This window comes from Stenella coeruleoalba (genome assembly GCF_951394435.1).
Source record: "Stenella coeruleoalba genome assembly, chromosome: 3".
Lineage (NCBI taxonomy): Eukaryota > Metazoa > Chordata > Mammalia > Artiodactyla > Delphinidae > Stenella > Stenella coeruleoalba.
Window position 1 is genome coordinate 154,953,598 of NC_137148.1, and position 27,645 is coordinate 154,981,242.

A 27,645-nucleotide genomic window follows, 5' to 3' on the forward strand; every position below is an offset into this window, starting at 1 on the left:
GGGGGGACACAGGTGCTCCAGAGCTCCAGTATCCTCCAAGACCACCTAACCTGCATCCTGTCAGGCATAAGCACACACTCTCCACATCTTTGGTTAGTTTCCTTTAATGACTTGGCCCTGCCTAGGACTTGTGCCCCTTTAAAGAAAGTGGAGTGGCTCAGATATTTGGGGCAGCTGTTCAGGGGGGTGAAAACAGTACAGTGAGGGTTACCACCCTCAGTGGGGACACTGCCCCAGTGTCCCCAGGGCAGTTCGAGTCTGGAGCACCTTGGAACACCTGTCTTGACTTGCCATTGGAAATGGGATTCTCTCTCCCAGCAAAGACAGTGTGAACCTAAAGATAAGAGCAGACACACAAAGGGCCAGCTGGATCTGGGCAAGATGGTGCCCCTCCTGGTTGTAACGGCCCCCTGTGGCAGGGCCTATCTGTTGGCCTGATTGGAGCACCCCAAGTCTAGTGGCTGAGGCCTAAGATAGCTAGTTGTAAGACACAGCACTTGGCTGGGGGCTGCAGGTGGATAAAGCCTGCCAGAAGCTCTCCCGTAGAGGAACCCGCTGGAGAAGGGAGGAAATAGCTATATTCTTTGCTCAGCCATCAAATGCAAACTTAAGTACTTTGGAGATTTTTCAGAGATGGGGGATGGGGAGAGCCCAAGGCAGCCAGAGCCTCCCAGTATTAAAACTAACCTGTGGGAAGGGGACATCACTTGGAACAAGAATGTTGAAGGAGCTACTAAATAGGTGGTAAGGAACCCAGTTCTGGTTCTCTAGGAACAAGAAGTAAGGCCACTTACCTAGAGGACACCCCTCAGCAGAGCTGCCTCAGGGCTGGAGCCTCAGAGTCTCACAACTTCTCACTTTCTCTTCCATGTCTGAAAAAGATGGTCAACCTTTCTCCTCTGCTAAAGACTTCTGCCTTCAGTGTCCAGGCTTCTTGGATGGCAGTGTGGAGACTGGGCCCACTGGCCTGTCCAAGCCCATGTCCCACCCTTTACCCATGTGTACAGGCCACCACAGGGTCAGCAACAATTTCCCAAGAGGACAAAACCAGCCCTCAGATTTTCTGAGGCTTCCAGGCTCAACTGAAGTCCCTTCTATACAGTAACTCCAAGCCAATTCTGTGCCCAGTCAGCTTTTCCTCCGCAGGCTTCCCGAAAATACATTCCCTTCCCCCAGCAGGTTCCGTACCACCTCCAGTTGTGTCTAGTAGGGACTGACCTCAGCTCTAGAGACCTTGTGACCACAGTGAAATAGCCTGGGGGTGGGGTGGGGGTGGTTGTAGCTGGGCTGCTCTGATCTCTATCAGGAAGATAGCATTTTGCCTATTTTGGGGTCCCCCACTGAGCTCTGTACATGCAATATCGCCTCAGTGCATCGATGTGTCCAATTTGGTAATTATAGATTTCCTTGTAAGTGGATTTAGAGGAGAGTTTGACTTTCCTAAATGATAAGGAATGTGCAGAGGGATTTCATTTTGTGTTGAATCAGTCCAGGGTGCAAATCTCATTTCAGCCACTTAGCAGCTGAAGAAAGCAAAGCTACTGCCACCTACATCTCAGGGAGGCTTTAAGGACACAATGGAACCTCCCACTAGTTCCGATAGTTGGGCTTAAAAGCCCAGCCCTGCTTCCCTTGTCCTGCATGCCACACTGGTGCCTGCCCAGGCAGGATGGGTGGTGGCTCATTTTCCATCTACCCAGGGCTCAGATTTTGGGGGACACAGGCAGGAATAGGGGAGGCCTTCACTTCAGCTCCCTACTCCCTGCACTGTTCAGAGGACACCTGGCTCAGCTGTTGCACCCCTGTCCCTGGGCATGCTGGGAGGTCCTAGCTCCAGGCTGGGTTGTAGAGACACAGTTATCAGCTGCCCCTTGGGTCTCCAGGCTCACCTGTCAGGATGGCATCCAGCTTTGCTACCACGTGTCGTGCGTTGTCCAAGCTGAAACACATCGGGGGCTTGAACTTCAGGACATTCCTTCCGGGGCCGTCGGTGCTCAACAAAATGTAGTTTTCTTTCAGCCTGCAAGGATAGGACACAGCAGGGCCTGCTGCCCACCAGCCAAGGACACTTCACATGGGCCTTTCAGACCTTCCTCAGCCTGGCTTTGGCCTCGTGGGCGCGACTCCAGCCACACTGCCCTCAGAACCTTCCATAGGCCAGTTCCCACCAGGATACAGCACTGGCCACTCCCTGCCAAACTCCTGCCCAACTTTATGGCCCAGCATCAGAGGCCCCTGTCTGGGGTGCCCTACATCTGGCCCTGAGCCTGCTGCCTGCACCCCCCCCCCCACCCCCAAGCAGGGGTCTTGCTTCATCCCTCCCTGGAGCCCCAGTTGAAGCCGAGATTGGCCACGGGGCTACAATGTGGACAGCAAGAGTCCTTGCATTTTTCATTTTAACATGGTTTATGTGACATTGTATGGTTTACTTTTTACATGGAAAGTGTCCAGCATTCACAAAGAGAGTAGTACAGTGAACCCATGGAGCCCTCACCTAGCTTCTAACTTCCCTGCCAACCCTTTCTCTACTCTGCCCCCAGGTTATGTTGTAACCCCAGACAGGACTATCCAGTTTTAATTTCCAGTTCTTTTTGGGAGTTATTTAACATCATCATTGGTATCTAATAATTGTTTTTAATATTCCACATTTACACTTTTAACCTAGGAAGGTATTTTGGCCTCTGAGAGAAGGGGTCTGATGTGACTGTATTTACACTCTCTCTGACCCCCCACTCTCATTCTTTTTTATTTATTCCTTTTATGTAAGTCTTGTCAGGAGCAGGGTGTCCTCAGCCTGCCTCTGGCTCCTTTCTCGCATCCCAGTCTTCCTGGCACTGACAGCATCTGTGCTAGAAAGATCAGGTTCTGGACTTTAAATCCAGCTCTGCCTTTAGCAGGGTGACTGCCACTGAAACACCGTTCCACCTGGTTCCTGTTTCTTCACTGAACTGGAGAAACCACAGGGGTGGTTGTAAGGTGGAGGAGGTCAGGCTTGGCTGAGGATCTGACTTTCTCCTTCCCACAGACCATCCTGAATTTCTGAGTCTTGAGGCTCCCTGGGGGAAAGGGTGGGTAAGCTGGTGGATGTGCCCAACCAGCACAGAGAAGGCAGGGGCTGGGCAGCCACGCAGGAGGGGTCAGCTTCAAAAAACGTGTGGGGAGAACGATTTTTACATCAATACTGTTTACGTGAATTCGAAACAGAATGACACACATTTCACAACTTGAATAAGGACACGCATCAAACACTAGATGGGTTTTCCAAGGTGGGGGAAGGAGGTAGGAGTGAGGAATGGAAATAAAAAGGAAGTAACGAAACAAGAAGGGAAAGGGTCCTGCGGCTTGGGTCCTGCCTGGGGTTCAAGTGAAAGAACATGGGAACCAGAACTGGGAGCGAGGGCTCCTGAGTCCTGAGATGCTGAGTCATCCAGACACTCCCCATCCAGACAAGGAACAGGAGTCCTATTTGAAAACCCTCTAGGAATGGAGAGTCTGGTTCTGCCACAGCCTCAGGTATGGCTCTGGAGAAGCTGCTTCCCTCGGGCAGCCTGGGGCTATGAAATGCAGCGTTGGGGCTGCCTGGGTCTGAGAGCTTCTGCAGCTTTGGCATTTCTGGCCTAAGTGTCTGCTCAGGCTGGGAACGGACCGCACCCATCTGAAGCCTTTGCTGCCAGGCACTGGGTACAGAGCTGATGGGGCCGCTTTCTCTGTCCGCAGAGCCCAAAGGGGTGCACAGATTGGCAGCCCTCTAACCCAGAGGCTAAAAGCCACCTCCTTCAGTCAACCCTGTGTGGGCCCAGCGTGCCTGGGAGAGGCAAGAGGGGAGCTCTTTCCCAGTCAGGGCCGTAGAAACAAGTTGTTTCAAGAAAAAATACCTGGACACCACATAGTCAGCCTCTTCGGTTGCTGGCATCCTTGTGGCCTCATCTTTGATCAGATCCACACCAATGAAGAGCCCAACGCCCCTGGAGCAGAAGGTGACATCTCAGGAGGCCAGGCCTGAGGGACCATGGTCCTTGCTCTCACCCTCTGCCTGGGCCTCAGCCAAGCCCCTGTCAGAAAGCCCACCAGGGCTTGCACCTCTGCCTCCTGGGGAGGCTGAGAGCTGTAGGAACCCTTGGAGGGTGCTAAAACAGTTCCAGGAAGTAACTGTGATGGTGAGGGGCCCTCAATGTGGCTAGAGGAAAGTTTGATCCTGGCTTCACCCCCCTCCTCCCTCCAGAGGTGCCATCTTGGGCAGTAGCACCTGTAGGTGCTTCAGTTCCTCTGCAGAGTGGAGATAAAAGTTCCCACCATCCCAGGTGGTGATGAAGTGAATGAAGGAACCACACCAGGCCCCTGGGAGGTGGTGACTGCTACCCTGAGCCTCACCTGATGTCCCCAAGGATGGGATGTTTGGCTTTCTGCTGTCCAAGGAGCTCCATCAGGAGGCTGCCCACAGAGGCAGCATGAGCCTGCAGCTGCTCCTTTTCCAAGACATCCAGGACGGCCAGCCCAACAGCGCAGGACACTGGGCTGCCCCCAAACTGAGCCAGGCGACAAAGAGCATGTCAGATGCTCAGCAGAGTGGGCCATGCCTCAGGGACTGTGAAGAGCAGCAGAACTGCCACACACAGTGCAAAGGCAGTGATGAGCACAGGCCTGAACCCCTCAGGGCTCAGCATGCTGGGCAGTAAATGGGGTTCTTCTGAGTCCCCCATGGGTTGTCCCATCTTTCCAGGTGCTAATGTGACTGTAATCCAGGCCAAGTAATAGGATCCCCAAGAACATGCAAAAATCAGAGGAGAGGATGTACTAGGCATTCCCACACAGCTGTTTTTTGTCAAAAGGCTCAGGGCCCCATCTCATGGACTGGACCCAGACCCACTGCATTGCACTGCCCATCACCTCTTTCAAGGAGGGTCAAGAGCAGCATGCCAGAGCCACACCCAGGAAAAGTCACTCTGTGGTTCCAGCTCACAGCTCTGCTGGCTGAGCCCAAGGCAGATTTTAGGGCGCAGACCACAAGCTGCCTGTGAGCCAAATGCGGCCTGAGGATTCATTGTGTTTGGCTTGTGTAGCATAATTAAAAGTTTTGAATTAGGTGCTAATGTCTTAAGAAGAGACTTAACACAAAAATATGTTTGACTTAAAACAAACCTAGCCTATCTGGCTACCTTGGCACTACCTGTCCCCTTCAGGCACCCTGAGTGCTTTGACTCACTTCCTCCACCTGGCCCTGCAGGTGTCTGAGGACCTGCATTGCAGAAAGTCAGAAGGAAGGGGTCTCCTGCAGACCATCTTTTTTTTTTTTTAAACTATATCTTAAAAAAACCACAAAACTTTATTGAGGTATAGTTTACATACAATAAACTGCATATATTTAAAATGTATGTAGTTCAGTGTGACTTGACAAATGTATCTACCTGTGGAACCTCCACTACCATGAAAATACAAAACATTTCCAGCATTCCCCAAAGTTCCTTGTGCTCCCATCCACTACTGGCCCAGGCAACCACTGACTCTGTCACTATAGTTTTGCCTTTTCTGGAATGTCATGTGAATGGAATCACAAAATATGTAACCTTTTGTGCCTGGCTTCTGCTCAACATGTTTTTAAAATTCATCTATAATGTTGTTTGTATTGGTCGTTTGTTCATTTTATGGCTGCATAGTATTCCATTATATGGACACACTACAATTTGTTTATCCAAATTCCTGTTGATAGACCTTGGGGCTTGTTTTGATTTGGGGCTATTTACGAATAAAACTGTTATAAACATTTATAACAAGTCTTTTTGTTAACATACGTTCTCATTTCTCTTGGGTAAATACCTAGGAGTGGAACTGCTGGACGGCTTGATAAATATATATTTAACTATATAAAAAAGTGAAACTGTTTTCCAAAGTCGTACCATATTACATTCCCACCATTAGTCTATGAAATCCCAGTAGCTCCACATCCTCAAAAACATTTGGAATTGTTGCATTTTTTTTTTTTTTTTGTGGTATGTGGGCCTCTCACTGTTGTGGCCTCTCCCGTTGCGGAGCACAGGCTCAGCGGCCATGGCTCACGGGCCCAGCTGCTCTGCGGCATGTGGAATCTTCCCGGACCGGGGCACGAACCCGTGTCCCCTGCATCGGCAGGCGGACTCTCGACTACTGCGCCACCAGGGAAGCCCTGTTGCAGTTTTTAATTGCAGCCATTCTAATGGGTATGCAGTGGTATCCTGTAGACCATCTTGAAAATTTGCTTGCAGAACCTCGTACTTGTGATCATAAAAAGCTTCCTAGGTGATTTGCTGTGAGGCAGCTTTCTGATATGTCCAAAGCAAATTATGTGTGGGATGGACACAGGGGATGGATTGAGGCTATTTATTGCATATTATTATCAACTGTGAACTCGTTAAGAGGTCGTGTGTTCTACCCATAGCATCTTTGGTTTAGAATTGTGGCCTGGCCAAGATGCTGAACTAGCATAATAGATAACATAGTTATCTGTTCTGAACTAGTTCAGAAAAGGCAATATACAAACAACAACAAAAAGCATCAACAACAAACCATGAGGAGGGAAAATGATTTCCAATGTTGCCGCATTATATTATTTAAAAATGTCTAGTTCTCAACAGAAAATTATGAATCATGAAAAGAAAGAAGAAAGCATGGCCCATATATGGGGTGGTGGTGGTGGGGGGTGTGGATACAATCAACAGAAACTGTTATGGAGGAAGCCCAGATGATGGCCTTATTAGACAAAGACTTTTTCTTTTTTTTTAGACAAAGACTTTAAATCAGATATTATAAATATGCTTAAACACTAAAGGAAACCATATCTAAAGAATTAAAAGCTAAGCATGAAAATGGCGTCTTGCCAAATTTGGAAGATCAATAAAGAAATAGAAATTATAAAAAAGAACTAAATAGAAAGTCTGGAGTTGAAAAGCACTGTAGCTGAAATGAAAAATTAAGAGGCTCAACAGCAGATTTAATCAGGCAGATGAAAGAATCAGCAAACTTGAAGATACGTTGATTGAGACACTCCAGTCTGAAAATCGGAAAGAAAAAAGAATAAAAAAAATGAACAGAGCCTCAGAGACCTGTGGGACACAAGCATACCAACATATGCAAATAAGAATTCCAGAAGGAGAGGAAGGGGCAGAAAGAATATCTGAAGAAACAATGGTCAAAAACTTACTAAATTTGACTAAAAAAACACCCCAACAACAATCTAAACATCCAAGGAGCTCAATGAACTCCAAGTAGAATAAACAAGTTTCATACCTAGACAAAACATAGCCAAGGTACTAAAAGACAAGAACAAGAGGGTGGGTAAATGGGTGAAGGTCGTCAAAGGTAAAAAAATTCCAGTTGTAAATAAGTCACAGGGATGTAAGGTACAGCATGGTGACTATAGTTAATAATACTGGGGACTTCCCTGGTGGTCCAATAGTTAAACTCTGTGCTTCCACTGCAGGGGGCTTGAGTTTGATCCCTGGTCGGGGAACTAAGATCCCATGTGCTGCACAGCGCTGCCAGAACAAACAAGCAATACTGTATTGTATATTTGAAAGTTATTAAGAGAGTAGACCTTAAAAGTTCTCATCACAAGAAAAAAAACTGTAACTTTATGGTGATGGATGTCAAGTAAACTTATTGTGGTTATCATTTTGCAATACATACAAATATTGACTCATTATATTGTACACCTGCAACTAATATGATGTTGTCTGTCAATTATAACTCAAAAAAAAAAAAAGGACAAAGAGAATATTGAAATTAGTAAGAGAGAAGCAACTCATCATGTACAAGAGATTCTCAACAAGATTAATAGCTGATTCCTCATCAGAAACCCTAAAGGCCAGAAGGCAGTGGGATGACCTATTCAAAGTGATGAAAGAAAAATACTGTCAGTCCATAATTCTCTATAAAGTAAAAGTATCCTTCAAAGATAAAGGAGACAGGAATTCCCTGGTGGTCCAGTGGTTAGGATTCTGTGCCAAGGGCCCGGGTTCAATCCCTAGTTGGGGAACTAAAATCCAACATCCCACAAGATGCATGGTGCAGAATAAAAAAGAAAGGAAAGAAAAGAAAGAAAGAAAGAAAGAAGGAGAAAGAAAGAAAAGAAAAAGAGGAGAAACTAAGGTAGTTCTAGATAATGAAAAAACTGAAAAAATTTGTCAGCAGCAGATCTACTTTACATGAAATACTAACAGTATTTCTTCAGGCTGAAATGAAACGACATCAGACGTAAATCAAATCCACATGAAGAAATAAAGAGCACTGGTAAAGACACAAGTAGGTTGAAAGCAAGAGAGTGAAGGTATGCCATGCAAACAGTAACCAAGAGAGCTGGTGTGGCTGTAGTAATATCAGACATAAAAGACTTGCAAGATTAAAATTGCTATTAGCAACACAGGAAAACATAATGATAAAAGAGTCAATCTATCAAAATGATATAACCACTACAAATACATATGTACTTAACAACAGAGCCCCCAAATAAGTAAAGCAAAAAATTAACTGAAAGGAGAACTACAGAATTCAATAAGAACAGTTGGAGAGTTCAGTCTCTCATTTTCAATAATAAACAACTAGGCCAACCAGGAAGTAGAAGGCTTGAGCAACACTATAAACCAACTAGATCTAATAGCTATATACAGAACACTCCACTTCAAAAACGCAGTATAAATACTCTTCTCAAGTGCACATGGAACATTCTACAGGATAGACTATATATCAATATACTGGCTATAAAACAAGTGTTAATATATTTTAAAAGTCTGAAATCATAGAAAGTATCTTTCTCACCACAGTGGAACGAAGCTAGAAATAAATAACAGAACACTGAAAAACTAAAAAAATGTGAAAATTAAATAACATGCTTAAACAAACAATGGGTCAAAGAAGTCACAGGGAGATTAAAAAATATTTAGAGATAAATGAAAAAGAAAGCACAACATACCTAAACTCATGGGATGTGGTAAAAGTAATGCTTACAGAAAACTTCATGTCTGTAAATACTTCTGTTAAAAAAAAATCTCAAATGAATATTTCCACCTTAAGAAAGTATAAAAAAGAAGAGCAAACTAAATCTAAAGCAAAAATAAAGGAAATCATAAAGACTACAGTGGAAATAAATAGAAATATAGAAAAACAATAGAAAAAAATCAACAAAACTAAAAGTTGATTGTCTGAGAAAATCAACAAAATTGACAAACGTTAGCCAGACTGACCAAGATAAAAAGAAGAGTCAAATTACTAAGATCAGGAATGAAAAAGGACATATCACTGCCAATCTTATACAAGTAAAAAGAAGTATAAGGGAATAACGTGAACAACTGTCTGTCAACAAGCTAGATAACTTAGATGAAATGAACAAATTCCTAGAAAGATAAAAAATACTGACACTGATTCGAGAAGAAATAGAAAATCTGAATAGACCTGTGGCAAGTAAAAAGAATGAACTAATAATAAAAAAAATCCTCACAAAGCAAAGCCTAGAACCAGATGGCTTCACTGGTGAATTCTACCAAAATGTTGAAAGAATTATTACCAATCTTTCAGAAAGTCTTCCAGAAAATAGAAGAGGCATGAACACTTCCTGGATCATTTTTTTTTGCAGTACGCGGGCCTCTCACTATTGTGGCCTCTCCCGTTGCAGAGCACAGGCTCTGGACATGCAGGCCCAGCGGCCATGGCTCACGGGCCTAGCCGCTCCACGGCATGTGGGATCTTCCCGGACCGGGGCACGAACCTGTGTCCCCTGCATCGGCAGGCAGACTCTCAACCACTGCGCCACTAGGGAAGCCCCTGGATCATTCTTTGAGGCCAGTATTACCCTGATACTAAAACCAGACAACGATATCCCAAGAAAACTATAGATCAATATCTCTTAAGAACATAGATGTAAAAATCCTCAAAAATTAAAATAGCAAACTTAATCTAGCAACATATAAAAAGGATTATACACCATGATCACATGGGATTTATCTCAGCAATGTAAAGTTGGTTTGACATGTGAAAATCAAATAATGTAATAAACCATATTAATAGGATTAAGGACAAAAAAAATCACATGATCCTTACAATAAACGAAGAAAAAGCATTTGATAAAACCCAACAGCCTTCATTATAAAAGCTCTCAAAAATTAGGAAAAAAGGGGAACTTCTTCAACCTGATAAAAGGCTTCTATGAAAAACTCACAGCTGATATTATACTTAACAGTGAAAGACTGAATGTTTTCCCCTAAGATTAGGAAGAAGACAAGATGTCTACTCTTGCCATTTGTAGTCAATATTGTACTGGAGGTTCTAGGGCAGTTAGGCAAGAAAAAGAAATAAAAGGCATTCAGAATGGAAAGGAACAAGAAAACCATTTCTATTCACAGATGACATAATTTGGTACACAGAAAATTCTACAGAATCTATAAAAAACTATTAGAGCTAATAAATGCATTCAGTAAGGCTGCATGATACAAGATCAATATCCAAAAATCAACTGTATTTCTATACACCAGCAATGAAGAATCTTAAAGTGAAATGAAAAAAACGATTCAATTTATAAAAGCATGAAAAAGAATACAATACTTAGGAGTAAATTTAACAAAAGTAGTTCAAGACTTTTACAGGGACTTCCCTGGAGGTCCAGTGGTTAAGACTCTGCGCTTCCACTGCAGAGGGTGTGGGTTCAATCCCTGATCAGGGAACTAAGATCCCGCATGTGGTGTGGCCAAAAAAAAAAGAAAAAGAAAAAGACTTTTACAATGAAAATTATGAACATGATTGAAAAACAAAGACCTCCATAAATGGACAGATATCTCATGTTTATGGATTAGAAGACTTAGTACTGTTAAGATGGCAATACTCTCCAAATTGATCTACAGATTCAATGCAATCTCTTATCAGACTCCAAGCTGCTTTTTTGGTAGAAATTGACAAGCTGATTATGAAAATTCATATTGAAATGCAAGGGACTCAGAATAGCCACAACAATCTTCAAAAAGAAGAACAAAGACTGGGGGATTAACAGTTCCTGATTTCAAAACATACTACAAAGTATAGTAGTCTAGACTGTGTGCAACTGGCAGGAGGATAGATTTTTGATCAGTGGGACAGAACTGGAAGTTTACAAATAAACCATTAAATCCATACATTTGGGACTTCTCTGGTGGTCCAGTGGTTAAAGGATCCAATGCACCTTCCAATGCAGGGGACGCAGGTTCAATCCCTGATTGGGGAACTGGAACTAAGATCTCACATGCCATGGGGCAACTAAGCCCACGTGCTAGATCTAGAAAATGCGCACCACAACTACTGAGGCTGTGTGCTGCAACGAAAGATCCTGCATGCCACAACAAAGATCCCGTGTGCTGCAACTAAGACCCAATGCAGCCAAAAAAAAAAAAAAAAAAAATCATGCATTTATGGTTGATTGATTTTTTTTTAATTCATTTACTTAATTTTTGGCTGCATTGGGTCTTCGCTGCTGCACACGGATTTTCTCTAGTTGCTGAGAGCGGGGTCTACTCTTTGTTGCGGTGCGCGGGCTTCAGTAGTTGTGGCACACGGGCTTCAGTAGTTGTGGCTCGTGGACTCTAGAGTGCAGACTCAGTAGTTGTGGCGCATGGGCTTAGTTGCTCTGTGGCATGTGGGATCTTCCTGGACCAGGGCTTGAACCCATGTCCCCTGCATTGGCAGGCGGATTCTTAACCACTGCACCACCAGGGAAGCCCTGGTTGATTGATTCTTGACAAGGGTGCCAAGACGATTCAATGGGATAAGATATAATAAAGAACAGTCTTTTCAGCAAAAGGTGTTGGGACAACTGGATATCTATATGCAAAGTTAAGTAACCCCACCTCATACCATATTTAAAAACTAGCTCAAAATGGATCCAATACCTAAATATAACAATAAAAACTATAAAATTCTAGGAAGAAAACAGAGGTGTAAATCTTTCTGACCGTTGATTAGGCAATGGTTTGTTAGCTATGACTCCAAAGTACAAGCAACCAAAGAAAAAATAAACTGGACTTCATCAAAATTAAAAACTTCTGTGCTTCAAAGGATACTACCGAAAAAGTGAAAAGACACCTCAAATAATGGGAGAAAATACTTACAAATTATGTATTTGGTAAGAATCTAGTATTTAGGATACATAAAGAACGCTTACAGGGCTTCCCTGGTGGCGCAGTGGTTGAGAGTCCGCCTGCCGATGCAGAGGACGCGGGTTCGTGCCCCGGTCTGGGAAGATCCTACATGCCGCGGAGCGGCTGGGCCCGTGAGCCATGGCCGCTGGACCTGCGCCTCCGGAGCCTGTGCTCTGCAACGGGAGAGGCCACGGCAGTGGGAGGCCCGCGTACCGCAAAAAAAAAAAAAAAAAAAAAAAAAAAGAATGCTTACAACGCAGCAAAAACAGACAGGTAACCCAATTAAAAAATTTGCAAAGGATATATTCTTTGGAATATATATGGCACATATAATGGGATATATATATATATATACACACATACATATGTGTGTGTATGTGTATATATACCTCAGCACCTCTAGCTATGTGTATATATACCTCAGCACCTCTAGCTATCAGGCAAATGCAAATCATAATGAGATATCACTTCACACTCACTAGGATGGCTATAATAAAAGAGAGAAAATAAACGCTGGAGAGGATATGGAGAAATTGGAACCCTCATACGTTGCATGTAAAGTGGTATAGCTGCTTGGAAAAACTTTGTCATTCCTCAAAAAGTTAAACTTAAGAGTTGCCATATGACCCAGCAATTCCACTCATAGGTAAGGTATACGCTCAAAAGAACTGAAAACACATTCCATACAAAAACATCTACACTGAATGGTCAACTGCAGCATTATTCATAATAACCAAGGAGGGGAAACAACCAAACATCAACTGAAGAATGGATAAATGAAACACGGTATACTCATACAATGGAACATTAATCATTCATAAAAAGGAATGAAAGACTGATTCATGCTATAACATGGATGAACCTTGAAAACATTATGCTACGTGATAGAAGCCAGACACAAAAGGTCACATATTGTGTGACTGCATTTATGTGAAATGTCAAGAACAGGCAAATCCATGGAGACAGAAAGAAGGTTAGTGATTGCCAGTACTTGCAGAGAAAAGGCAATGGGGAGTGATTGCTAATGGGTATGGAGTTGCTTTTTGGGGTGATGAAAATGTACAACAATGAAAATTAAGACAGTAATAATGGCTGAACAACTTGGTGAGTATACTATAAAAGACTGAATTGTACTTGAATTAAAAACCATTGAATTTGTATTTGAAAGAGTAAATTTTATAATACGTGAATTATATCTCAACTAAAAAAGAATCAGTGATTTCAGCGTTTTCAACAGCAACACTGCATGCAAGGTGACAATGGAATACACTTTTTAAAAAAAATGAATCCATCAGCACTGACTTTATTTATTTAGGCCTGCTGCATGGCATGCAGAATCTTAGTTCCCTGACCAGGGATTGAACCTGTGCCCCCTGCAGTGGAAGCGTGGAGTCTTAACCACTGGACAGCCAGGGAAGTCCCTGGAATATACTTTTACAGTAACTAGGACCTAGATTCTATTTTTAGCTAAAATAGTTAAATATGAGGGCCTGACACAAATACCCTTAGGCACAGAAGACCTCAGAAGGTTTGCAACATAAAGGCTTCCAGTGAAAGGAATTTGGGATGAAATACTTGTAATACAGATACTTAAATAAAATAGGAAGGATTAAAAGACACAGAAAAGTATGGTAAGCTGAAATTATAAATTAAGATGCTAGCAACAGGCCTAAATACATCAATAGTTACGTTAAATTGAAAGTCATTACTTTGAAGTCAAATATTAACAGATTTGGTCAAAAACCCAAATTCTAGATATATGCTGGTTAAAAGAAATACACCTAAAGCATGAGCACACAAGGTTGAAAATAGAAGGGTGGAAAATAATACATTGGGTAATTGATAGTCAAAAGAAAGCTGACTTAGCTTTATAATATCAGATAAAATAAACTTTAAGACCAAAAACCTTATTAGGAATGGAAACTATTACTCCATATAATAAAAGACTCAATTCTTGAGAAACTGCACAGCCACATGCAAAAGAATGAAACTGGACCACTATTTTACACCATACACAAAAAATTAACTCAAAATGGACTGAAGACTTGAATGTAAGACATGAAATCATAAAACTCCTAAAGAAAACATAGGCGGTAAGCTCCTTGACATTGGTCTTGGCAATGATTTTTTGGATTTGACACTGAAAGCAAAGGTAACAAAAGCAAAAATAAACAAGTGGGACTACATAAAACTAAAAAGCTTTGCACAGCAAATCATCAACAAAATGAAAAGGCAATCAACTGACTGGGAGAAAATATTTGCAAATCATGTATCTGATAAGGAGCTAATATCCAAAATATATAAAGAATTCATGTAACTCAGTAGCAAAAAACAAAGCAATACAATTAAAAATTGGGTAGAGGGGCTTCCCTGGTGGCGCAGTGGTTAAGAATCTGCCTGCCAATGCAGGGGACACGGGTTCAAGCCCTGGTCCAGGAAAATCCCACATGCCACGGAGCAACTAAGCCCGTGCGCCACAACTACTGAGCCTGTGCTCTAGAGCTCACAAGCCACAAGTACTGAACCCACGTGCCACAGCTACTGAAGCCCCACTCGCCGCAACTAGAGAAAGCCGGCACACAGCAACGAAGACCCAACACAGCCAAAAATAAATAAATTAAATAAATAAAATTTTAAAAATTGGGTAGAAATCTGAATAGACATTTTTCCAAAGACGACATACAGATGGCTAACAGGTATACGAAAAGGTGCTCAACACCACTAATCGTCAGGGCAATGCAAATCAAAACCACAATGAGATGTCACCTCACACCTGTTAGAATGGCTATTATCAAAAAGACCAGAAATAACAAGTGCTGGCAAGGTTGTGGAGAAAAAGGAATCCTTGTGCATTGTTGGTGGGAATGTACATTGGTGCAGCCACTATGGAAAACAGTGTGGAAGTTACTCAGAAAACTAAAAATAGAACTACCATGTGATCCAGCAATTCCACTTTGGATATTTATCTGAAGGAACTGAAAATACTATCTTAAAGAGCTATCTGCACCCCTACAGTCATGGCAGAATTATTTACAATAGCCAAGATATGTGTCTGTTGATTGATGAATGGAATGTATATATATAAAATTCAGCCCTAAAAAAGAAGGAAATCTTGCCATTTGCAACAAGATGCTTTCATAACTTGAGGGCATTATGCTAAGTGAAATAAATCTGACAGAGAAGACAAATACCATATGATTCCACTTATATGTGGAATCTAAGAAAACCAAAAACCAAACACCCCAAAAACCCTGAACTTTTAGATACAGAGAACAGATTGGTGATTGCCAGAGGTGGGGGTGGGCAAAATGGGTGAAGGGGGTCAAAAGGTACAAACTTTCAGGTATAAAATAATTAAGTCCCAGGGACGCATAGTGACTGTAGTTAATAATACTGTATTGTATGCTTGAAACCTGCTAACAGATCTTAAAAGTTCTCATCATCATAAGAAAAAAAAAATTGTAACCATGTATGGTGATGGATGTTAACTAGAATTATCGTGGTGATCACCATATATATATATATACACATACACACATATATACACACACACACATATATACATACACACACACACAAGTACTGAATCATTACGTTGTACACCTGAAATCAATATAATGTTATATGTCAATTATACCTCAATCAAGAAACAGATTCAATTCCCAATGAACATACAGAAAAAAAAACCATATATACTGGGAATTCCCTGGCAGTCCAGTGGTTAGGACTCCATGCTTTCATTGCCGAGGGCACAGATTCAATCCCTGGTCGGGGAACTAAGATCCTGTAAGCCAAGCAGCGTGGCCAAAAAAACTCAAAAGTATATATATATACTACTTAATATTATTAAGTAGTATATATATTACTTAACAGCCTCACAATATATGAAGCAAAAATTAACAGTATTACAAGAAAAAAATTGATCATTTTTCATCATAGTGTGAGATTTAAACACACAGTTCTTAATTATTAATAGGTTAAGTAGGAAAAAAATAAATCCAGTAAGAATACAGAAGATTCAAACAACACAATTAACAAGTGTGACCTAAGAGACATTCAGGGAGTCTGGCAAACAACATTTAGAGAACCCACGGACATGTAGAACAAGGACATGTAGAACATGTAGGACATGTAGGACATGTAGAACAATCACGTACCAGGTCACCTCAACACATTTTACAGAATAAGTATCAAAAGAATAAGTGGCAGTAAGTCAGAAGTTAACAAAAAGATTTGAAAAAACTAGAATTGAATGATAATGCAGTGGTTCTCAAACTTTCGGTCTTAGAATTCCCTTACACTCTCAAAAACTTGTGAGGAAGCCAACGAGCTTTTGTTTATATGGGTTATATCTATTTATATTTACTGTAATATTTACGATAAAACAACTATATTTACAAAAAAATTAGTGAGTAGTAGTGGCCTTGTTTGTACAGAAGCCACCATGGTGCTTCCTGGCCCTGGAGCCTTCACTCACCGTGTTGAAGTACTCGACGCCGGTGGCTTCAAATGCCCTTGCCACAGCATGTGTTGTGGCCACACAGGCTACAGGGTGGCCATTGCCAATAGACTTGCCCATGGTGACAATGTCGGGGACAAAGTCTTCCCCCTGCAGCTGGAAGGCCCAGAAGTGCTTGCCTACTCGGCCAAAGCCCACTTGAATCTCGTCTGCAACAAAGACCCCTCCGGCCCTGCGGATGTGCCTGTGGCAGAGGACACACGGCTGATGGGGGACTGTGGTGAGAGGGAGGAGACCAGGAGCTGGGTCTTGGGACTCTGAATCCTGGCTTTGCCAACAGTAAGGTGGGGACCTTATGCAGATAGCTGGCCTTCTTGGAGCCACTATTTCTTCAGGGGCTTTGTCTGACAATTCTGGCAGGAATTGCCAGGCTGAGGTTGGAATTTGGAACAAAGGCTGGCAAACCCCACCCTGGGGCAGCCTCTCCCACCTACTCACCCTGCCACTTCTGGGAAGTAGCCAGCAGGAGGAATGATCTGCCCTCCCACACTGGGCAGAGACTCAGCAAAGAACGCTGCAATCTGTGGAGGAGAAGTGAATGGCACTGCGGAGGGGCTGAGCTGCAAGCTGAGCGCGTCCGCTGATGCTGGCTCAGTGCTGGCTCCAAACATGATGAGTTACTGTCCGCACTGTGCCCCCACTTTGGGCTCCACATCACACCTGAGGGTCTGTGACATAGCTTTTTCAGGCCTTGAACCAATTCTTACCACCTGGATGCCTTCAGACCCCCTGTACTTAGCATGCTCCAGATGAAATCCAGACTTCTCCCCCATAAGCCTGTTCCTTCCCTTCTCCCATATGGTGAGTCCCATCCCTCCCAACTAGGACAGAAATCTGGCCCCATCCTTGATCCAGCCTCCTTCTTCATCTATCAGTCAGCACAGCCTCTGACTCTATCCCTGTAACATTGTCGCACCCACTCCTTCCCCTCCCCGCTGGATACTCCTGCCTCCTGGCAGACGTGCCAGTTTCTGCCTTGGCCTCCTGCCTTCTAACTGGACACATCTTCCAATCCATCCTCCACTGGCCACCAGGGTGATGCCTCAATGTAGACACTGAGCTCATCACTGTCCTGTTTAAAACCCTTCACTGACCCTTTTGCTTATAGCAATGACTTCCAAACTGTGTTCTGCCTTGGAGCTGCTTCAGAGGCTACTGCTGGGATGAAGGAAGGACTGACGGGGTGGGAAACTGGTCACCCACCCATGCTGCCACCACAGGAATCTCTTTTTTGGTTTTATATAAGTAGGTGCAGAGCATCGGAAATGCATGGGCCAGGCTTCCTGGATCTGGCTCTGCCAACCTTTCTGGCCTGTCTTTGCTATATATCCTGTGTTCAGCTGTCACTCCTTCAGCAAAGCCTTCTAGAGAGCCCTAATACCAATCACCAGCTCCCTCCCCTCTACTGCTGCCGTGGCTGCTGCTCTTCCAGGGTATGACATATCTCTCCTGTCTCTGCGCCACAATCCATCTCTACTACGCTGCCCTGGGTGGGTCTCCCCATTGCTCACTCGGGCCAACAGGGCCTCCTCATGTCACCTGCCCTCAGACTGGCCGCATTCAACTGCATCCCCTGGTCCTATTACCTTCTCTCTTAAAACTCTATTAAACTCTATAAAGGTCTCCCATGGCCTCTAGCCCCTCAGCTAAAGGGGCACTTGCAGTCCACGGGCCTATGGTCCTGCCTGCTTCTCTAGGTTCATCTCCTGCCGGCTCAGCCTGGCCCCATACTCACATGGTTCCTGCACAGGCCGCCGCTCTGTTGAGGATGCCTTTCCTTGTCTACCCCGACCCCGCCTTGAATGGCTAACTCCTACTCACCTTGTATTACTAAAATCAGGCAGCACCCCCTCCACGGACCCACCATCACACACACCCCAGCCCAGCTTGGGCCCCTGAAGTCCAGTAACGCCCAGGACATATCTCTACCTAAACTCTCTGCTGAGCACTTAATCCCTCTACTAGACTCCCAAAGGGCAGGCCCTGGTTCCAATTTCTCTCAGGGTTCCCAAGATCCAGTCCAGGGCTGGCAACATTTGCTGTTTGCTGGACCAGACCTGCGTGGATGTGGTTACCTTCCTGCCCTTCTCCTGTGCGCTGCTGACCACACGTTTCACCTCGCTGGCATAGGCCACAGCTGGATTGGGGTGGTCCTCCCGGTAGGGGCCCCGGTAGGTGTCTGGGAGAGGTGCCTGTGGGGAGTGACAGCACCATGTCATCCAGGCTGAGGCGCAAGCACCGGCCTGTTGCCCACTTGAGCAGTGCATACCACGTGGACCCACTCCTTCTGGCCATCCAGGTCCCGGAACTTGTAGGGGCTGATGTCGATCAGGGAGCTCAGGTGACCATGATAAGCACTGGGAAGGAGAAGGGAGAGTGGGCTCAGACCCAGGTGGCATGTACTCCCTGGCCTGGCCCTGACAACTGTCTATTCACCTCAGGAAACACTCAGGGAAGACCAACCTTTCAGACACAGCCTGAGTCCTAGGGCCAGGAACGAGCACAGGCCTTGGAGTCAGCAAGCCTTCCTCCAAGGCCACTTACTAGCTATGTAACGGTGGCTAATCGTTAAAATCTTTGGGCTCAGTTCCCTCCTCTGTAAAGTTGGGGGTGGTGGTGTTTCTCCTTCATGGTTGTAATGAACCTTAAATGTGATAATGCTCTAACCCTGGGCCTGGGTCTTGTGCACAGCAGATACTCAGTACAATGGGAGCTACTGTTGGAACATTTTTTAATTTTATTTTTTTTATCTTTTGGCCGTGCCACACGGCATGTGGGATCTTAGTTCCCCGACCAGGGATCAAACCCGCGCCCCCTGCATTGGCAGTGCAGAGTCCTAACCACTGGCCCACCAGGGAAGTCCCTACAACAGTTTTAATACCTAATATGTGGGACCAACTCTCACCACCTTATAAAGCATTCTCTGCTCCCCAGAAGCTGCCACCACAGAAGAGACACCCGGGGGAAAGAGCCGCCTGGTGTGTGTGTGTGGGGTGCCTCTGTGGCCAGGTCCGCATGATCCTCTCCAGGCCCAGGCCCCTCATCTTTCCTGCCCAAGGCACCCAAAATCAGAGCCTCACTGATCCCCAATAAGCAGCAGGCCCATGCTTCTGGAAATGGCACTTACTGATCTAATACCACCACGTCCCAGTGTCCTGTGTATTGGCGCGCCAGCCTCAGGGCCAGGTCGTTGGCTTCTGACCTATGACAGAAAAAGTGGATACTGCTTGGACAGCTATCCAAGGGCTTTCCCTCCAGGATAACTGCTTTCTACAGAGAAACCTGGAGGGAAGGAAGAGCCCTTCCAGCAGCAAGAAGATTCTTAGGACACCATTCATTAGTCATTCACTTATTCATTCAGTAAACATTTATCAAATGCCTTCAATGTGCTAGGAGCTGGGGGCGAAAATAGTAAGTAAAACAGGCAGGCTCTGGCCCTCCTGGAACTTACATTCTACTATGCGTCACGAAAGCCAAAAAACAAAGACAGAATGATCATTTGGTAAGTGCTACAATGGACACAGGGTACCGAGAGAATCAGGTGGGGCCCTACCTTAGATAAGGGGTGTTATGGGATGAATCGTGTCTCCCCAAATTCATGTGTTGAAACCCTAACTCCCAGTATCTCAGAATGTGATTGTATTTAGAGACAGGGCCTTTAAAGAGGTGATTAAGTTAAAATGAGGCCATCTGGGTGGCCTTAATCCAATACAACTGGTCTCTTTGTAAGAAGATATTTGGACACACAGAGAGACACCCGGGGGTGTGCATGCTCCGAAGAAAGGCCATGTGAAGACAGTGAGAAGGTGGCCACCTGCAACCAAGGAGAGAGGACTCAACGAAACCAAATCTGCCAGCAACTTGATCTTGGATTCTGACTTCCAGAACTGTGGGACAATAAATTTCTGTTTAAGCCACCATGTCTACGGTATTTTGTTACGGCAGCCAGAACAGACGAAGGCCACACCTGTAGAGTCCTGAGGGTGAAGTTTCTAGGCAGAGTGAGCAGCACACACAAAGACCTTGTGAAGGAAAATTGCTCAGGGAACCACAAGAAGACAAGGGAGGCCAGGGGCAGCATGAGAGAGGAAGTGGGGAGATAGGCAGGGCTGCAGAAGGAGCCTGGATTTTCTTCTCAGTGCCATGTGAAGCTCCTGAAAAGTTTTAATCAGAGAAGGGACATGATTCAGCTCCCATATGAGGAGGAAGCCTCTCTGTGTATATAATGGAGTAGAAGGGAATTAAAGTGCAAGTGAGGAGACCTAGGAGGACACGAATGTGAGAGCAGGTGGTGACCACGCAGACAGAGAGAGGTGAATGGAGTTAGGAGACAACCTGGAGACAGACAAGGCAAGCCTGATGCAGGACTGGGAGGAGGGTGCGTTTCTACCTTGAGCAGAGGCGCAGACGGTGCTGCCATTTGCCAGGACAGATAGGGTGAGGGAGGGCCGGTCTTCTTGGGAAAGTCTGGGGTAGGTGCCTGAGAATGTCAGGGAGAGCCAGTGCCATGGTCCCACACCAGGTGTTAGCGAAGACAACTCTTTCTTTTCTTTTTTTTAAAAATAAATTTATTTATTTATTTTTAGCTGCATTGGGTCTTCGTTGCTGCGCACGGGCTTTCTCTAGTTGCAGCAAGCGGGGTCTACTCTGTTGTGGTGCATGGGCTTCTCATTGCGGTGGCTTCTCTTGTTGTGGAGCATGGGCTCTAGGCATGCGGGCTTCAGTAGTTGCAGCATGCGGGCTCAGTATTTGTGGCTCGTGGGCTCTAGAGCACAGGCTCAGTAGTTGTGGCTCATGGGCTTAGTTGCTCTGCGGCATGTGGGATCTTCCCAGACCAGGGATAGAAGCCGTGTCCCCTGCACTGGCAGGCGGATTCTTAACCACTGCGCCACCAAGGAAACCTGATGATCAACCCCTGATGTCTTCTGGACAGGTGATGTTAGACCTGTTCCAAAGTCAAGTGGGCAGTTAGAACCTTGAGGCTGGAACACATGGGAAACATCTGGGTTTAAGATACAAATTTGGGGGACTTCCCTGGTGGTCCAGTGGTTAAGACTCCACACTCCCAATGCAGGGGGCCCGGGTTCGATCTCTGGTCAAGGAACTAGATCTCACATGTCGCAACTAAAGATCCTGCACACCGCAATGAAGATCCCGCGTGCTGCAACGAATTCCTGGCACAGCCAAATAAATAAATAAATTTTAAAAAGATACAAAGTTGGGAGTCACCAGCATGTGGATGATATGTAATACATGGGAATGGATGAGGTAAGGAAGGCAGAGGGCTCAGAGAGGACCAGCCCTGAGGAATAGAGTAGGAAGAATTGGCATAGGAGACAGGGGGAGTGGCCAGAAGCTGGCAGAAAACAAGAAGCGTGAAATGTTCTGGAAGCAAGACCAGAGAGAGTGGTAACTGTCAATATTACTGAGAAACAGGAAGACAAGGGCAGCAAAGAGACCAGGTCCCCCCACTGTTTCTATGCCTCATAATTCTCTGTACTTTTCTCTCCCAGGCACACTGGGCTGGTTCTGTGTACACGCCATCATCTGCCATTTCTGCCTCCACTGCTACTCCCAGTGTAGCATAACCTATCACCGGTCACTAAACTGGTGCCTAATGGTGTCCATTCTTGCTTTCCTCCAGTCCTGATGACATCACTTACCTGATTAAAACCCTCTGATGGCTTCCCAATGCTCTTGGGATACACAGATTCCTCACTTGACCAATAAAGCCCTGGGTGATGGGCCCTGTCTCCCTCCCCAGTGTCCCCAGGCTCCCACCCTCTGCCCTCCCTCACTGGCTGCCTTTTAGCTCAAGTGCACTGGGGTGCAAATATTCTTCCTGCCATAGGACCTCTGTACAGGCTGTTCCATGTGGTGACCTTGACAAGAACACTTCCAATGGAGCGGGCAGCACCCTACCTTCCTCCTCATCTAGCTATCCCCTAGTCAGCTCTTAGCCTAACATCACTTCTTCAGGGACGCCTTCCCCGACCCTCTCAGAGCAGGCCAGGTCACCCCACTGCTTCTATGCCTCATTATTCTCTGTAGTTTTCCTCCAGACAATGATTCCTCTTTGTAATTTTGTATTTCTTTGAAGCATCTTTGATGTTTCTGTTCCTTACAGAGCAGGGATTTTGGCTGTAGCTCCCAGCACTGTGCCTGTGTATGCATAAAGCAGAAATAAAGGAACATATTACCTTGGTAAGCCCCAACAATGATCTTAGAAGAGAGGTAATGGCACTCCTTACAAAGAGAACAGGAAAGTGGATCTGACAGAGAAGCAGTGGGGCCTGCAGCTAGGAAGCGTGGGTGCCTGGCCCACTGAGGGCTGCCTCTCCCCACACTCCGTCGGCTACACAATGCTATGCCCATGTGAGCAAATCTCTCCATTGTTGTCTCATCCTTTTGCTGGGGGCTGGCCACAGTGCACTTACCCAGAATTCAGGAAATAAAATACACAGAGCTTCTCCGGTAGGGTCTCGGACAGCCTCTGTGCGTAATCCACGATGTTGTCGTGCAGGTACCGGCTGTTGGTGTTGAGCACCTGGTTCTGTTCATGTGCTGCTTGGACCACGAGAGGGTGGCAGTGCCCAACTGCAAGAGGGCCACCTCCATCACACAGCCGGCCCCACTCAGCCAATCCCTCCGGGCCTCTCCCAGCCCCAATCTGTGAACCCAACTAAAGGAGATGCAGTTATAGAGGCAGAGGTACAGAGGAAAGACGGGAGTCTAAAGACAGAGGGGGTGAGACAGAGGTGCCAGTCTGGAAAGGGAGACCTAGAAAGGAGTCCCTGAGATTCTGGCAGAAGGCAAAGTTCTCTGGCAGAAACCTGATCTCGAAAACCTATGCTCTTTTTTTTTTTTTTTAACATCTTTATTGGGTATAATTGCTTTACAATGGTGTGTTAGTTTCTGCTTTATAACAAAGTGAATCAGTTATACATATACTTATAAAAACCTATACTCTTTAGGAAGCTTCTTGAGGCCTTCTGCTCAACAAAGACAGGGGTGTGGGATATGGGGGATGGACAAGGGGTAGGGGTGTCGTCAGTGGCTTGACTTCACCAGGCAGGGGGGCTGGAAGTAATGATGGCCAATGGCCAAGGATTATGATAAGAGAATGAAGATGATTGGGTGCTCACCAAGTGCCAGGCACACTCAAAGCAAGTTACATGAATTAACCCACTTAATTCCCCAAAACATCTGGAGGTGCATACCAAGTATTATCATGTTCATTTTGCAGATGAGCAAACTGAGGCACAGAGACTTAAACTTGCCACAAAGATAGCAAGTGGAGGACAGGGATATGAACCCAGGCAGTCTGGAACTCCCTTTCCTTCCACCAGCTCTGGTGGCCTCAACTGGATAACTAAATTCCTACTTCAGTTTCCTTATCCAGGACCTGAGATGATCACATGGGCTGAAGCCTTGCCATGACTGCCAGGGCTCGGCCAGGGTCCTGTTGGGTTGCTGGCCATGGCTGGGCCGACTGCTGTTCTCTGAGCTCACTATCAGTCCCAAGTGGAAGTGGACCCTTAGATTTAGGTCTCTGACTCCTGCTGATTTAGCAGAGCTACTGCTTGGAAACTTCTACAGCTACCCCAGAAAGACCGGGTCTCCTCTGCACATGGATGCTGGCTAAGCAGAACCTGAGTTCTCTGTACCTCTCTGAACCTCAGGTTCACCCTTGGACCAGGTGCACAGTGTTGGCATGCTTTCCTGCCCCATCTTGAGGTACGATACTGACCGTGAGCCACATTGTTGATGCAATCGATGTATTCCGCCCCCTGTTCATCATACATGTATTGCCCTTGGCCCCGGACAATCTTAATAGGATCCTCAGGAAAAAAGAGTCTGCAGGAATTGCTGTGGGGACAGACAGCGAATGGACAGCCATGTCTGAAGACCGGAAGGGAGAAATCCACCCATCACAGGCCTCCCCCTACCCTTTCCCAGTTTCTGGAAAGGACAAAAACTTGAAGGGCAAGTTGTTGCGTCCCTGCCTCCACTCCCTCCCCCACTCCACAGGTGGCTGGAAAGGAGAAAAGGATGGGGTAAGAAGTTGCTAAAACAAACTGTTTCTTGGGCTTCCCTGGTGGCGCAGTGGTTGAGAGTCCGCCTGCCGATGCAGGGGACACGGGTTCGTGCCCCGGTCCGGGAAGACCCCACATGCCGCGGAGCAGCTAGGCCCGTGAGCCATGGCCGCTCAGCCTGCGCGTCCGGAGCCTGTGCTCCGCAACGGGAGAGGCCCGCGTACCGCAAAAAACAAAAACAAATTGTTTCTTAAGTTATTTTAAGGCTATGTGGCTTCATTCATTCCCACATGTGCCCATTGAGTCGCTCGGGTCCCGGGAAAGGTGGCTGCTCCAGACCCACACGGGCTCCCTAAGGCAGTGTCTCTTTGCTGGGATGAGTGAAGAGGGCACCACCATTTGGTGGCTGGCTCTCGGCCCTAAACAAGTCCTTGCCCTCCAAGCCTGCTGCCCTGGTGGGGGCCAGCCCCAAGCTCTAGCCCAAGGCTGCCTCATGCCCCAGGTCCCACCGACAGCCCCTCAGACACAGGTCAAGGGTAGACTTTCTCTAAGGCTGCCTGTGAGCCGACACCCCACCCCACCCTTCGTCTGGACTTTCAGCCCCTTCCTGGGTCACTCTCGAGCCGGGCCCAGGTCCGGAGGGCGGGCCACCACTGGGCGAGGTCCTCCCAGGAGCCCGGCTGCGGGGGTGGATAAGACGCTGCGGGGGAGGCGCGGGATAAGACAGCCGAGACAGGCTGCGCGCGGCGGGGTCTCAGGGGCCAGAGGCGCCGGAACAGGGATAGGTCGTGCGAGGCCGCGGGGGCTGGGGCCTGTAGGCTCGCGCCGGACGTGCGTGCCTTGTGCGCGGCCCCCCCCACCGCGTCGCCATCTCGGTACCTGAGTAGCCGCCTTCTCAGGGCCAGAGTCGCGGCCTTCCCGCGCGGATCAGTGGCCATGGCGCCCGCCAGCACTCGCTCTGAGACACTGCGCGGAGGTCGGGGGTGGGGGTGGGGTGGTCCCGGCTCCGCCCAAGCCCCGCCCAAGCCCCGCCCATGGCAGACCGCGACTCGGAGCTACCGTTTGCCCCGCGGCCCCGCCCCCAGGTGGGCCGTTTCGAGTTTGTTCCTTAATTAAGTTGGCTAAAGAGTCTGACGGGCTCCCCACCTCTGCGAAGTTCCTTAGACAACGCCGCGCGGGAGCCGGGTTTGTGCTCGCCTCGCCTAGTGCTGCCCCGGCCCTGGGAACGCACCACAGTCCTCGCCCTCCCGGCCGCTGCTGTTTCCCTCCCCGGGAAGTGACCCCGCCGCTGCTTCAGCACTCGAGGGGGGGTCTCTGAGCCTCGGCAGGGGCCTCGAGCTCAGTCCCTAAGTCGCCTTCCCCGTGCATAAAATGGGATGAGCCGTAAGCGTTCAGTGGGAACGTGTGACAGGCACCCAGCCTGGTGCACAGCTGGGGCCTCAAGCAGGCGAAGCCCAGGGGCAGGATCTTGGACTTCCCAGCCCCGTGAAGGAGCAGCAGGAAGGGCAGAAGGAGGGCACAAGGCCACTGCTGGAGCTGACTGAGGAGGTCCTGGCGTGACCTCCAGGACTTCTGCTGGAATCCAGGCAGGGTGAACACAAGCTATAGCAACACTAAGAGAATCTTACAGTGTTTAGGTGGGAGGAGAGTTAGGAGGCTTCCTGAGCCTTATACATGGCCAGGAAACGGAGGCTCAGAAAGGGAAAGGGCTTGTTCTTAGACACACAGCAAGTGTGCAGCAGAGGCTGGACTCTTAATTCCAGGGAGTGAGAGGAAAATGCTCCTAAGGGAATGGGAACCCGGGATAGCAGAGAGATATCCCCTCCTGGGACTTTCTGCCTCGGTGAACCCTAGAGCAAGGGTGTAAGACTGCAGCCTGAGCTGGGTGGCCTGGGCAGGCTGGGGAAAGGGAGGCTCCTGTTGTCGCTCCTGTCACTTCTTCATGAGTCTCAGCCCTCTGCTTCACCCCCTCATTGCTGATTTCTTCATCTTTTCCCCCATACAACTGTAAAATGGTTAAGGAATTTTTTTTTTTTTGGTTGTGCTGCGAAGCTTTTGGGATCTTAGTTCCCCAACCAGGGATCGAACCTGGGCCCTGGCAATGAAAGCACTGAGTCCTAACCACTGGATTGCCAGGGAATTCCTGCTTAAGGCATTTATTAAAGAACATTTGGAGTTTCTTTATTGTGGTAACATATATATATATTATATATATATATATATATAAAAAACATAAAATTTACCATTTTAACATTTTTAAGTGTACAAGTTCAGTGGCATTAAGTACACTCACGTGCACCCATCACCACCATCCATCTCCAGAACTTTTTCTTTATTGCACACTGAATGAAGTTTCTTTCTTTTAATTGTAAAGCTGAATTGAACCTTGATTCATGAAAAAAATTCCTCCCAAATTAACCAAGAGAGGTTGCTTGTGGCCTGCACATTTTTTCTGAGGGTCAAGCCCCGCTCCCTGCATGTGAAATGTGAGTGGGAGGTCACTAGTTTTCTCAGTGGATCTGCTCCTCCTCTTTGGTAGGGAGACCAATAGGTGTCTGTACATCCTGCAGTTCCAGCTTTTAATGTAATGTGCATGCTTTTGTGTGTGTGTGTGTCTGTGTGTGTGTGTGTGTGTGTGTGTAAGAGGGAGTCTGAGAGCTCTCTGTGGGGCCCATCTTTGGCCCTGTCTTGAGCCCAAACACAAGCCTGTCTTGTGGCACAGGCAGCTCAGAAAAGTCAGGTTGGCTCAAGAACTTTTCCTGCTTTAGGGTAGAGGGTAAGAAGGCCACAGTCAGGCCCAGCTCATATCTCACCCACTCCCGGGATGTCCAGAGTCAGGAGATTGGAGGTCAGACCAGGCTGGGCCATTTACTGGGCCAAGAGTATCTACAATAGGGGCAGGACAACACCAGGAAGCTTCCCCTTCTTCCTGCTCAGAGAAGCCCAGTCTTTCTTTCCTCTG

General features: G+C 46.6%; 1 protein-coding gene across 1 annotated transcript; it reads right to left on the minus strand.

Moving 5' to 3' along the window:
* Nucleotides 1–146: 146 nt before the first annotated feature.
* On the minus strand, nt 147–25,871 carry PHYKPL (5-phosphohydroxy-L-lysine phospho-lyase). The gene is made up of 13 exons (XM_079917460.1): nt 25,563–25,871; nt 24,398–24,516; nt 23,085–23,244; nt 19,775–19,849; nt 18,917–19,004; nt 18,723–18,839; nt 17,086–17,168; nt 16,606–16,831; nt 4,372–4,526; nt 3,876–3,965; nt 1,890–2,020; nt 795–872; nt 147–334 (listed from the first exon to the last, which is right to left on the minus strand). Exons 1-12 carry the CDS (start codon nt 25,619–25,621, stop codon nt 823–825), a joined length of 1,353 nt encoding a protein of 450 aa, XP_079773586.1. The 5' UTR covers nt 25,622–25,871; the 3' UTR covers nt 147–334; nt 795–822.
* Between the last annotated feature and the right edge of the window lie 1,774 nt (nt 25,872–27,645).